The 12,288-nt window shown below is 38.8% G+C and overlaps 1 protein-coding gene across 4 annotated transcripts in view; it reads left to right on the top strand.

Moving 5' to 3' along the window:
• The window catches only part of rnf220b (ring finger protein 220b), a 33,697-nt gene extending 22,122 nt beyond the window's left edge, over positions 1-11,575 (top strand). For 2 of the 4 annotated variants that reach the window (XM_034700713.1, XM_034700705.1), the window contains 14 exons: positions 366-492; positions 1,396-1,438; positions 1,539-1,631; positions 2,477-2,519; positions 2,846-2,935; positions 6,638-6,681; positions 7,037-7,124; positions 7,554-7,650; positions 7,984-8,043; positions 8,138-8,199; positions 8,282-8,366; positions 8,991-9,099; positions 10,737-10,811; positions 10,916-11,575. In XM_034700713.1, the coding sequence (XP_034556604.1) occupies positions 366-492; positions 1,396-1,438; positions 1,539-1,631; positions 2,477-2,519; positions 2,846-2,935; positions 6,638-6,681; positions 7,037-7,124; positions 7,554-7,650; positions 7,984-8,043; positions 8,138-8,199; positions 8,282-8,366; positions 8,991-9,099; positions 10,737-10,811; positions 10,916-10,987 (1,088 nt within the window). In that variant the 3' untranslated portion in view covers positions 10,988-11,575. The remainder of the gene's footprint in view (positions 1-365; positions 493-1,395; positions 1,439-1,538; positions 1,632-2,476; positions 2,520-2,845; positions 2,936-6,637; positions 6,682-7,036; positions 7,125-7,553; positions 7,651-7,983; positions 8,044-8,137; positions 8,200-8,281; positions 8,367-8,990; positions 9,100-10,736; positions 10,812-10,915) is intronic. The other 2 variants (XM_034700718.1, XM_034700727.1) reach the window with 2 other exon arrangements.
• The last annotated feature ends 713 nt before the right edge of the window (positions 11,576-12,288 follow it).

The raw sequence follows: 12,288 nt of genomic DNA on the forward strand, positions 1-12,288 counted from the left end.
GGCTGTCTCCTCCGTTCACCTTATTTCTTCTTCTATTTACTGACTGCTATCTAAAACAGCCTTATATTTAATACAAATCTGTATATTTAATGCACGTTTTTCTTAACTATTTCGTCATTTTTTCTTCCTTCTACAAAAATAAATCACCTTCTGTGTAGTGACTTACACTTCAGTATTAACAAATTACCCAAAGAAAGCCAATCTGCAAAATAAATGAAAGAAGAAGACAAAAAAACTTAGCAGAAAAGAAAACATTACCTGTCCATAGTAAACTCTTGAACTCCTTTTTCATAACCTCTAATTGCAGAGATGATAGGTTCCTTCCTGCAACACCTCTTTTAATTGTGTTATCTCCTATCCTCCAGGTAAGGTGAAGGCTCTTTACGACGCTCAGGCCCCTATGTGTCCCGTCTGCCAGGCTGTTCTGAGACCAGGAGAGCTGCAGGACCACATGGAGCAGGAGCTGAACAAACTCACACAGATACAGATCAGGTAAGTCATCTAAACATGTATTTTTTTTTTTATCTTTTCCACTGTCTTAGGGCGTTTCATCCAAAAATGTCTTCAAATCCTCCTCTAAACCATTTTCTATGTTCTTCCCTCTTTCATCCACCCTGTTTATCCATTCATCATATTCTTCCTGTTTTGCGACAGACGTTCTATTCTGTTCAGCTTTCGAGCGATAATTAATGTTGACAGATTTAGTATCTAAAGGCCCCCCCTCCTACCCCGACGCTTTTCCTCAGGTGGTATCTCCCGTCTTCTCTGTCACCTGCGTGCCGTGTTTACAAGTCGCCTCATTGTTTCCTACATATTTCATATTACAGCCTGCGGCCTCCAGGCGACAAATCATACAGCGGGAGGATAATGTCCTGCTAATGGCTGCTCTGAGCCTTACACACAAACACACATGCACACACAGTCACAGTGTTAAACATACACAAGAGGTCCAGGGGTGCACAGACACATATATGTAGACACACATATACACACACGCACACACACACAAACACATTACCTGCTGCTTAGACCAGAAGAATGATTCCTCCAATAAAGACATTACACTCCAAATCTGCTTAACGACCGCTCCGTGGAGAATAATGCTTTCAAATTGAACTTGGCCCACGGGGACACTGTGTATATGTGTGTGTATCCGGCGTATGTGTGTAAAGTTGTGTGTACAGTATCAGTGTGACAGACAAAAAGTGTACAACCAGGTTATACATACCCGGTAAGAATTTAGACAAGATGAAAGCACAATTTAGTCTAGAAAAACAACATTTAAAGACAGTATTTGTTTCGTACATCTTAAAGTGAGCATGCATTGTATTGACTTCTTTTTCTAAGCTTGTTAAATTTATGAGCTTCATTGTTTTTCACCCTTTTTTTTTACAGTGCCACTTCGATGCAGCACGACCACCGCTTACGGACACCAAAGGTAAAAGAATGCAATGTTTCAGAGTTTTAAGACAGCACAGTACATTTCATCCAGCCTTTTGACTCTCTTTCTCACTGTTCTCTCCTATTTTTATGTCCAGTCTTTCTCGCTGTCTCTTCACATCAAACGTGAAGGTGGCTCTCCAACGTCACCGCCTCGACAGTCTGAGGACGCCCACTCTGACAGATACCAGGTAAAAAAAACACCCCTGTCAGATTGTTAGGACAAAAATTCAATAAAGAGGAAAGTAGAGTACCCCATAGATCTCAATGTTAAAAGTATTTGTTAAAAAGCTGTGAGGTTTGGTTAGAATGACATGAATGCACAGTGATATTCCATTTTTTTAAACTACAGATGTTATTTTCAGGTTTGTACGGCAGTAATAACAAGATGAATTTGTCAAATTTTCCGGCGTTTTTCCCAACATTAAGCATGTGTCACTTCTGAATGTGTATACTCATACGACAGAGTAGAGCATACTAAATAGCACTGGATAACTAGCAATGAGTAACGTTGTATAAAACTGTTTTTGTCTATGTTTGGTGCCAGTGACTCACAAGCTTTATGGACCAAAGCTGGTCGAATGATAAATAGCTTAATGAAGTCAGATTTACTTGAATATCTCTAAAACCAAGACTGTATTTAGAGGACTTAACACTCTATAAATAAACTGGCATTTTTAAGTCCTTACACCTTAGATGGTGCAGAAAATGTAAAACCAAGTGAAAAGTCAGAGTATGGCAGAAGAACAGAAGATCAGACACTCAGGGAATAAAAAAGAAACAGACTGAAAGCATGAGTACAATTATTTAGATTTAAGTTTATTTCAAATATGAAAAGTTGAAGGGATATCATGAAAAGATGATCAAGTTTACCCTCTAACCATGGTAACAAGCGTAGCCTATGATCATCATAGGAAAATGAGACATCTGTTGTGCTGACATCTTACCGCTGTTACTTTGCTGTTTTTTTTTTCATGACGGTGAACTATTTAAATGATGTTGTACTCTGATGCTGTTGTGTGTGTGTGTGTTGCAGACATTTCTCCGTGTGCGGGCAAACAGACACACCAGACTAAATGGTACGTTGATGCATGCAGAGAGGACTACCTGTTGTGTTTCATTGCCGCTGACTCAGTGTGTCGTAAAGAGGGAGCTCAGTACAGTAGCCTGTGTCAGGTCTGCAGCTTTTACGTGTTTAAAGAGCAAAGAGTCAGGCTTTCCCTTGTTCACCACAATGCCACCACGTATGTTTTCAGTCCAGTCCTCCCCCTCCCTCCCCCCTCCAGTCGTTCAGATATATCAACCTTTTTTTTTTTCTTCTCTTGCCACATCTATACCGGCCTAGCGCCCACACGAGCAGAGGAGCTATTAACCTTTCAACTTTGACCTCTTGATATGTTAACAGTCGATGACCTCTGCTGGTGCAGGTGCTACGTCAAATCTGCCCCCTTACGCCCCCACAGCGCAGGAGCCCACCTAGACTGCACACAAGCTGGTAAGACACACAGAAGCACTTTGTTCATAACCAAGTTTAACCAAAACAAACAGATATTTGAAAAAACAAATATTTGATTTTAGAGGTTGTACCTTGAAGCTTTTATCAACTGTTGATAAATCCTCAAAGAAGGTCCAGTTTGAATAAAAACCATGTCGCTCTTAATGCATATTTTTTATGAAATATAAACATGTTTTTGCCTCAAACTAGTGCACTTGTGTTTGACCTCTAATGACCTGATGCTCATCCAAAAATGAAGTTTTAAAAGTTTCTGTGTCATTTGTCAAGTGTTAAAATCTGGATTCAACACCAGGAATTTTGCACAATGTATTGAGGTGAAACTGTTCCTATTAATGTCTCTAAAATGATCTATGACACAAAGCTGATAGTTTAGGAACTACTTATAAGCCCTTCTTTAACTACTTATAAACAGATCATAATATGTTCCATGTCTTCCTGCACTGAGACAGTCAGACCTGTATTAGGTCCTTACAGCTTTGGCTGACATCTTACTCCTGTTGTTATTACCGCTGAGATTCTCAGGCTCTTGGCTGATTCTTCAAACTGCCTCTGCTGTCGAGCTCAGTTAGCCTTTATTGGACCTTCTAACAGGACAGCATAATGAGCTTCTAAATACATGTCAGGGGGGAAAGAAGAAGAAGAAGAAGGGAGGATGAGGAGGGGGGTCCTCTGTTGATTCATCAACCTCTCTCTCTCTCTCTCTCTCTCTCTCTCTCTCTCTCTCTCTCTCTCTCTCTCTCTCTCTCTCTCTCTCTCTCTCTCTCTCTCTGTTTGATGAGCTCTTCCTCGTCTATGACCGTCTCTTTAACCCTCATTATGTGCGCTATGATGGTGGCACTCAGGTCATGGCCACCAGCTCTGTGTGTGTGCATGTGTGCATGTGTGCGTGTGTGCATGTGTGCATGTGTGCGTGTGTGTGTGAGTGTGTGTGTGTGTGTGTGTGTGTGTGTGTGTGTGTGTGTGTGTGTGTGTGCGTGTGTGTGTGTGTGTGTGTGAGAGAGATCCTTTCCCATCATATTCTGCTGTCATCCAGAGTGGGAATTAGAGGCCCCTAAAACTTAATGTACCCCGAGCAATCTGCAGTCAGTCGGGTCACAGACAGAGAGGAGGTGCAGTTGGTGTTCTGCCATGTTAACTTTTATATCTAAGAGGAGATTTTGAGGGGAGGAGGGATTGTTATGGGATGACAGGATGGGGATGGGGGAAACATAGTTGTTGTATATAGAAAAATTCACGTGTGCTCTCTGGATAGAAGGAAAAAAGATCTTGAACATGAAAGTTTGTATGTTAAATATTTTGTCTGTCGGATGAGCTCATCATATGGTGCACACCTCCTCATGTGTTTATATTAAACACTTTTAAATTTGATTTTACACACTAATGCTGTTAAAAGGAATTTTTGCATTTTTTCTTTAAATACAAGATTTTATAATTAGGAATTGACCTTTTTAGGCTTATATTGTGAACAGTTTATCAGTACATTTTCTGAGTTTTGTTTTTGTGCTATTATGCTGTTATTGTTGTGTTGAAGCTCTTGTTAGTTTCTAGCTTGTTACGAACCAGACTAAAATCCATAGTGTTACCTTTTTATGAGGAAAAATAAATAAATATCTAGCTCATCAGTGTACAGATTGAGTCTTAATGCACAATTAATTTTAAAACTTGAAGCTAGTGACAGGCAGGGGGAAGGTATCACATGACAACATGCTGCACAAACAGACATTTTTTGGGGAGTATTTTTCATTTAAATGATTATCTTAGTGTGAAATATATGACTGTCAAATTAGAAAGGACATGATAAAAATAAAAATAAACTACTTGCACAAAACTAACACAAGGCAAAAGCAGATTACAGGAGGAAACTGGATGTTTTGGTACATTTAAAATAACTTTTTTTGTTATCACCTGAACCAAGTTGTTATAACATATCACATCAAATGTTGATCTTTTGAAAGAAAAAAAAAGTTTGTCATGGGGCTATCAATGTGAATTCAACTCCTGATTTTCAATAATAAATCATAAATAATCTCATTTTTAATTGCATGTTTAAAATCTCTTTAATTTGAATTTCAAAACATGAAACAAAGTCCATTTTCACAATTTGAAGCAACTCGCACCAGTGTGGATAAAATTGATTGCTTGCTGATATCCAGTTATCCCCCGTTAATGCAAAAGCATTTGCACTTTTCAGGAGTTCCAGTTTGGTGGCCTTCTATGTTTCATTCAGGTCGTATATGTGTGAAACTATTGTCCCCCGCAACTGCATGGTATATGACTAATCACAGCACACACTCTTGAGGACAAGTCTTCCACAGTTTTGACTGCAGTCAGTTGCCACCCATTTAACAAGTTCTGTAGTTAACTCTTTGATTTAGTTTGATTTACAGGTCTGTGGAGATTACCAGCCTCTAAAATAGTGCTCTGTTGATTTGAGTAATGTGGTTGCCCACTGACATCAGTCAGTGCTTGTCTGCTTATCTCGTATGTGGTAGCTCAAATTCAAATTACTTTGGTGATATTTTGATTCTGCTAAACACAGAGTGCATATTACTTTTGAATCATCAACTGAGCCGTCTGGGAGTTTTTTAAAGGGAAATGTGCCTTTCAAAAGCACAGCGGTGTCGTTTTCCATCACAGCAGCATCATCAGGCAGGAAGATGCTGTGGCAGCTTAAGTACAGTGTGCAGAGTGGACAAAATAGCATGTAATGAAGAAAATAACACTTTAATTTCAGACATCATGATTAACGGGTTGATGCTGACAGCTCTAGTTTGTCACATTGACAGTGTCTTAAAATGAAAATAACTAGCATAACTTCGGTGTCTCTACTACTGATCAGACCCCATACAATTAACCCTGTGGTGGCAAGGGGGGCTTTTGATTTGTATTCACAGGGTTGTTAATGTGTTCCTGCAATCCCCCATCTTGACTGACGAAAAACTGGAATTAAATCCTGACAAAATGCAAAAATAATAAAAAATTACATTATGTTCAATCCAATCCAATCCATTTTATCTATATAGCACATTTAAAAAAAACAAGGTTACCAAAGTGCTGCACAACAAATACAAACAGTAGAAATAAATAATAGTAAAATTTAAAATACAGTAAATTAAAAGACAAACAGAGACCATCATAAACTCTCATACTGTATTAAAAGCCAAGGCGTAAAACTTTGTTTTAAGACGTGATGTAAAAGAATCAAGGGTGGGGGCCATTTTGACTTGGGGGGGTAGTTCATTCCACAGTTTAGGAGCTACCACTGAAAAAGCTCGGTCACCCCTCGTCTTTTGTCGTCTTTTTGAGACGCATCTGATCAGCAGACCTCAGTGCTCTGGAGGGGGCGTAGATGTGTATGAGGTCAGAGATGTACTGAGGTGCCACACCATTTAGTGACTTAAAAACAAACATTAAAATGTTTAAATTAAAAATGTTGCTTTAACTTAGACCTTAATCAAACCCTGAAACAGAAACAGCCAGTCACAGAGCGAATGTTAATTTCTTGAGAAAAAGCTGCATACCGTCAGGAGTACAGTGACTTCTGATAAAGTTTCAGAGGTTGAAGAAGACAAAAGTCCATGACCTCATCAAACTGGATCATAAAGGGACATAGTAAAGTAAAGGTGACTTTAAAGTGTCTGTCTATACCTCATCTATCTCTGTCATCTGTCCATTTCACAGTCAGGATTGGAAAGCTGAAGAGGAGGAAACCAGAAGAGGGACAGGTACGTGTGTGTGTGTGTGTGTGTGTGTGTGTGTGTGTGTGTGTGTGTGTGTGTTTTTCTAGAAATTGCATGAAAAACTTTCCTTGACATTTTTTGTTATCTGATATAAAAATACACGGTGAAGCAGATCTCAGGTTGAGGGGATGACAATGGTCCACCCCACCCTGACACTGTTGACTGCTTCTGTTCACGTAGGATCAGGATCACAGCCGGCTTACTGTGTATCCATGTGAACACACAGCTATGAAAACACAGGAGCCGATCTGTAGCCCCAGGCTGTGGGAGACATATGGACAGATTCACAGAGACAGATGGATTTAAAGTGTGCGTGTTTGTGTGTGTGTGTCGTCTGTAGGAGGGTTCAGCAGAGTTGGTGCCGCTAGAGGACGACTGGAACGAGAAGAGGAGGATACAGATGACATCTTTAGTTGGAGGGTTTAAAGGTAAGGTTGATTCTGTGTCAGTGTGTGTGTCATGAGTATATGCGTGTGTGCTGTGGAGGTCCCCGTGTATATGATCTTGTTCAGTGGAGGGTGAATGATGTGACTGAGTGGCAGATGAAAATCACTGAACTTTTCAGTCCAGATTACAGTTGAGAATGATGCCTTGAAGGTGAACTTAAAAGTAACAGTTTCCTTTACCCGAGGAAGAATCTCTGACTTGCAAGCGTGTTACACAATGACTGACAAACACAAGGAGAGAGGGAGAAAGACAGGAAACATAACTTTTTGTGATTCAAAGGTTCATTGTACTGTGACCTCAAATAACATCTGAAGTTCTCTACTTTCTCCTTATTCAAACAACTTTATACCAGAGTGGGATTTCTTTTTTAGCAATAAACCAACAAACTTTGTCTAAAAATGTCTCCTCAGCTGCAGTGCTGGTGAGCACCACTTCCAAAGAGTGCAGAGACAGCGACGCAGACCTGGACGTGGATGGAGACGATACTTTGGAGTACGGCAGAGCGCAGTATCCTATACTCTAAAGACAACATCACCAATGATTCAATTTACTTGTTTAGTGAGAAGAATGCAGTTTGAAGGGAACTTCTCACACTTTGAAATAGGCTGTGAGGCCGTCAGGAAAAGAGGAAAAGAGTTGGCTCTGTCTTGAGAGAGGAGACCTTAATAATGTGAATAAGTGTTTATAAAAAAATTAAGTATTGTGTTTTAAAGTACTTTATAACTAACTTTTAGACTCTATCAAAGTATGTATTACTGTTTTGCTTTTCAGAGGTCAGAGAATGTGTTACTTTTTATCATAGGCTTGTGTTGTTCTAAATTTCCTGACCTTTGAGCACAGATACACAGAGACAGATGTAATCCCCTGCTCAGGAGAAAGCTCTAAGGAGACCACAGTGAAGTATGTATCTTACCTGACAGTGGATATCAGTTAGATATAAAATTCACCTGATTTTTTTTTCTTCTTTTAAAAAAAAAAAATCTCTTTTTTTAAGAAGCAGCATTACGTTGTCAGACTCCAGAGTGAACCTACAATTCTCCAAATGGCCAAATGATGGTAAGTTTCTGAAAGACTGACTTCATTAAATAAGAAGATAAGCAGGATTTTTATGATTTTTGTTTTGTTTTTGTGCACACAGGGTGTCCATCAACCAGCAGTGGAGAGAAAGTGGACGGCAGTACAGCTGGTCTCCCCAAAGCCTGCAAAAACACTGACATAGAGACGTACGTTTGTACCTGTAACATATTATTCAAGATGATGTTGTTGAAAAATCAGAGGCATACAGTTAGGAGCAAGTTTTCACCTCCGAATCCCAGCATGCAATGGGGTAATGGGGCAGGGAAAATGTTACAGGTTTGGATTCACCAATCAGAGCAGAAATAAGTGAACACTAAGTATAATTTGGAGGCCTACACAATTCAGTATCAATGATCAGTGATGACGTCATCAATCAAGGTTCCAGCAGACGAAACACACATGTCCACATATTTCATCACACTTAACGCCTCGTAGTCTGTCTGCCTGGATGTACATTATGTTTGTACATCGTATGTGTAGTCTATCCAGTAATAGCACATGTGTTTGTGTGGATGTCTATCTCTGTGAGGACCCTGACACTTCGCCCCCCCCCTCCATGATAAATGAGACAGCGAATGCAGCCAATGTGATTGCTGATAAATTTCATGCTCAGTGTCCATGTTGGCCAGCGAATAATTTAATCTGTCTTCGATTTATAAATGACTCTCCAGTGTCTGCCTAACTCATGCACGCTCCCATCTCCCCTCCTGTTACCGTGTGTGTGTGTATGCGTGTTTGTGTGTGGTGTGTGTGTGTGTATGTGTGTGCAGGCTCTCGGAGGATTCCACGCTGACAACTCTGGATACGCTTAAAGCTCGGATACGGGATTTGGAGAAACAGTTGTCCAAAGGAGACAGATTTAAATGCCTCATCTGCATGGTGAGTATGAAGACAAATTAAATAGACAGAGTAGACACTCTAAACAGAGATAACAGCGCAGTAATGCAGGGACTCCTGATAGTCCTGTTGGGACCAGCACACAGTCAGAGTTATTAACCATGCTTAATTACTGGAATATAAATATCATGGTAATTATATTTTAATACATTATGATTTAACTTATTTATATCTATTTTTTTTTTACTTTCTTTGCAGGGAAGTCGACATATTTTTTTACACAGATTATTTCACCTCTTCTGTTTCTGTAAAATTAACATAGACAGACTTGAAAACTGATTTGACTTATAGAAAAAAAAGACTACTTTTACAATGATCTGTCATTTTCCTCAAATGTTAATCTATCGAAATGAAAATATTCAATAATCAAAAATTTATAAATGTCATTAAGAGATTAAACACTCCCCTCATTTTTATTCCAAAATTAATTTATTTACTTCAGTTTATATCATGTTGGAGGGATAAAATGTGTTTCATGGTCTCTGAGTACTTGAAATGTTTTTTATTAATGGAATTATTTACTGATTAGTTGCAAAAGTTATGTTCAAAATAAATTAAACATTGAGTTATTGCCCAATTTATTCTCAGCTTTCACATGTTTTGTAGAGGATAGGATACAAAAAAAAAAACCTTAAGAGAGAACACATTACACCCATTTTAAAATCACTTCACTGGCTGGACTTGCTGACCTCTTGACTCCCTACGAGCCATCATGTAACCTCAGATCCTCCTGTTGGTCTTTACTAACTATTCCACGCTCAAACAGAAAAAACAAGGGTGATCGGGCATTTTCTGTTCGTGCCCCTAAGCTGTGGAATGACCTGCCGGAGGATATCAGGGAAGCCGACACACTGTCGTCTTATAAGTCGCTTTTAAAAACTCACTATTTTAGACTTGCTTTTTATTGATTTATTGATTTTATGGTTTATTGCTTTGTTCCTTGTTTTATTACTTCTGCTGGATAATGACATGGTTTTAACTACTGCCTACTGCTTTTTAAAATAGTTTGTAAAGGGCTTTGTAATTTGTTATGAAAAGCGCTATATAAATAAAGTTATTATTATTATTATTATTAAGATTATTCTACTGTAACAGACCTCTTACAGCTTCATAATTTAATGTGCTAATGTTGCATTCAGACTTGCACTTAATAGGCATAATGGTGTTTTAATATGATTGAATGACCTTTAGGTTTTGATATTAAAATATAATTGTGAAGCAACATCAATCGATCATTTATCAAAACTCAAATACATGCTGATAATATTATAATAATAACACATAATATGTAATACACCATGGAACCCACCTGTTTGGCTTCAATAACGGCTGTTCAATAAAGTTCAGCACAGGGGCTAGAGTGTATGCTCCATGTACAGAAGCTTTAGTCCTCAAGGATAGTGGCCTGGGTTTGCTGCATGTCATTCCTCACTCTCTTTTCCTACTTCATCCACTGTTCTATCATTTAACTAAAGGCATGAAAAACCTCTCTGAATACTTAAAAAAGGGGCTTCAAATTACACCTTTTACTTCTATAACTGTTGTTCCACATGGACATCTTCTGGCAGCTGTTGGTACTACAGTTGAGGATCATCAGTATCTGTATTTTCTCTCTACAGGACACATACACAACTCCACTCACCTCCATCCAGTGCTGGCATGTTCACTGTGAGGAGTGTTGGCTACGAACACTGGTAAACATCACTTTTAAAAAAAATTCAGATAAACATGAAAATGTAGAAAAGTTAATTAAGATTGTGTGATCTGGTTTTCATTTTTCCTTTTTCTTTTCTTTCAGGGAGCAAAGAAGTTGTGTCCTCAGTGCAACACCATCACCTCACCTGGAGACCTGAGGCGGGTCTTCCTGTAATGCAGCCATTCACTCAAAAAGAGGGGAGGGACTTCTTCTGTTTTGACCAATCAGGGGTGGACTTGTGGGCAGCTGGCCTGTCATAGACTAACACCTCCTCTTCCTCCTCCTCCTTTCTTGGTCCGACCTGTTCATCAATGTACTCCTAACAACCACTTATCTCTGACAATTTGAAGAACAGCTAGTGTGACCTTTGACCCTCCCCCACATCTATGTACAATAACCCAATTCCTGAAACATCTAACACCAATTGAGAGCTCAGGCACTAAAAACAAGAGGAATAAATGCTTTGGGATAAATATAGAGATTTTTTTCTAATCCTTGTTTCTGTTTTATGAGGAAAACAATTCAGTTGAATCTCATTCAAAGCACATGTATATAATTTGTGTATGTTTGGATTGGTGTGTGTACATGTTGACTATAGCAGAACAACCAGACTGTATGTACTGTACAGTTTGTCTTGCCTATGTCATTTATTATTATTTTTAATTTAGCTCCTGTAGTTCTGATACATTTACAGTTAACTCATCTCATTAGGACTCCTTTTGTCTTTATCTTTTTTGTGTTTCTTTGTATAGAATCATTAAATCTAATTTTATCAATGTTACTAAAATAAAATGTCTGTCTAAAAGCTGTCATTTTCTCTGTGTATTCTGTGACAATAGCATGAATAATCACCTGTTGAGCGTGTGAATGCAGCAACATGTCATGCTGTTCAGGCTGGTCTGCGGCCTTTTATAATAACACTGTGGTGTCTTTAACCTTTAAGAAGTGGGTCGGAGCAGGATTAGCCAGGCAGAGTCCATCACAGCTCATATGGAGTCAAGGAACACTAAACCCTGCTATTCTGAGCATTAACTGTGTGGAGGACAGGAGACCACTAAGGGCATGACACTACAGCGGTCAAATACATCACAGAGGGTAAAACATCACTAACATAAGTGCATCATTTAGTTTGAAGCACCATAAAGCGATACAGAGAACAACAGCAGGTGGAGTAAAACTGAAGAGCTGTTTTTTTGGATCAGTTTTCAAAATTATGTGGGGAAGGTGAAACAAACAGAGAGTAAACATCCCTCATTTAAACCACTTAAAGTTACAAGTGCTCAAGTGGAGCTGCCTAACATAGTTTAGCTATACTGCACTGTTTTCACCTATAAATAGCAGTAACTTTTCTAATCAGAAAAGGACAAATATCTAGGCCAATTATCCTAGATCAATGAAGGTTAAAAATTTAAATTCAACTTTGGTGACATTTAAGCTTTGTTTGAATTTTGTTACATACAAAGAAATCACAGCTG

The sequence above is a fragment of the Notolabrus celidotus genome, chromosome 2 (assembly GCF_009762535.1).
Source record: "Notolabrus celidotus isolate fNotCel1 chromosome 2, fNotCel1.pri, whole genome shotgun sequence".
Classification (NCBI taxonomy): Eukaryota; Metazoa; Chordata; class Actinopteri; order Labriformes; family Labridae; genus Notolabrus; species Notolabrus celidotus.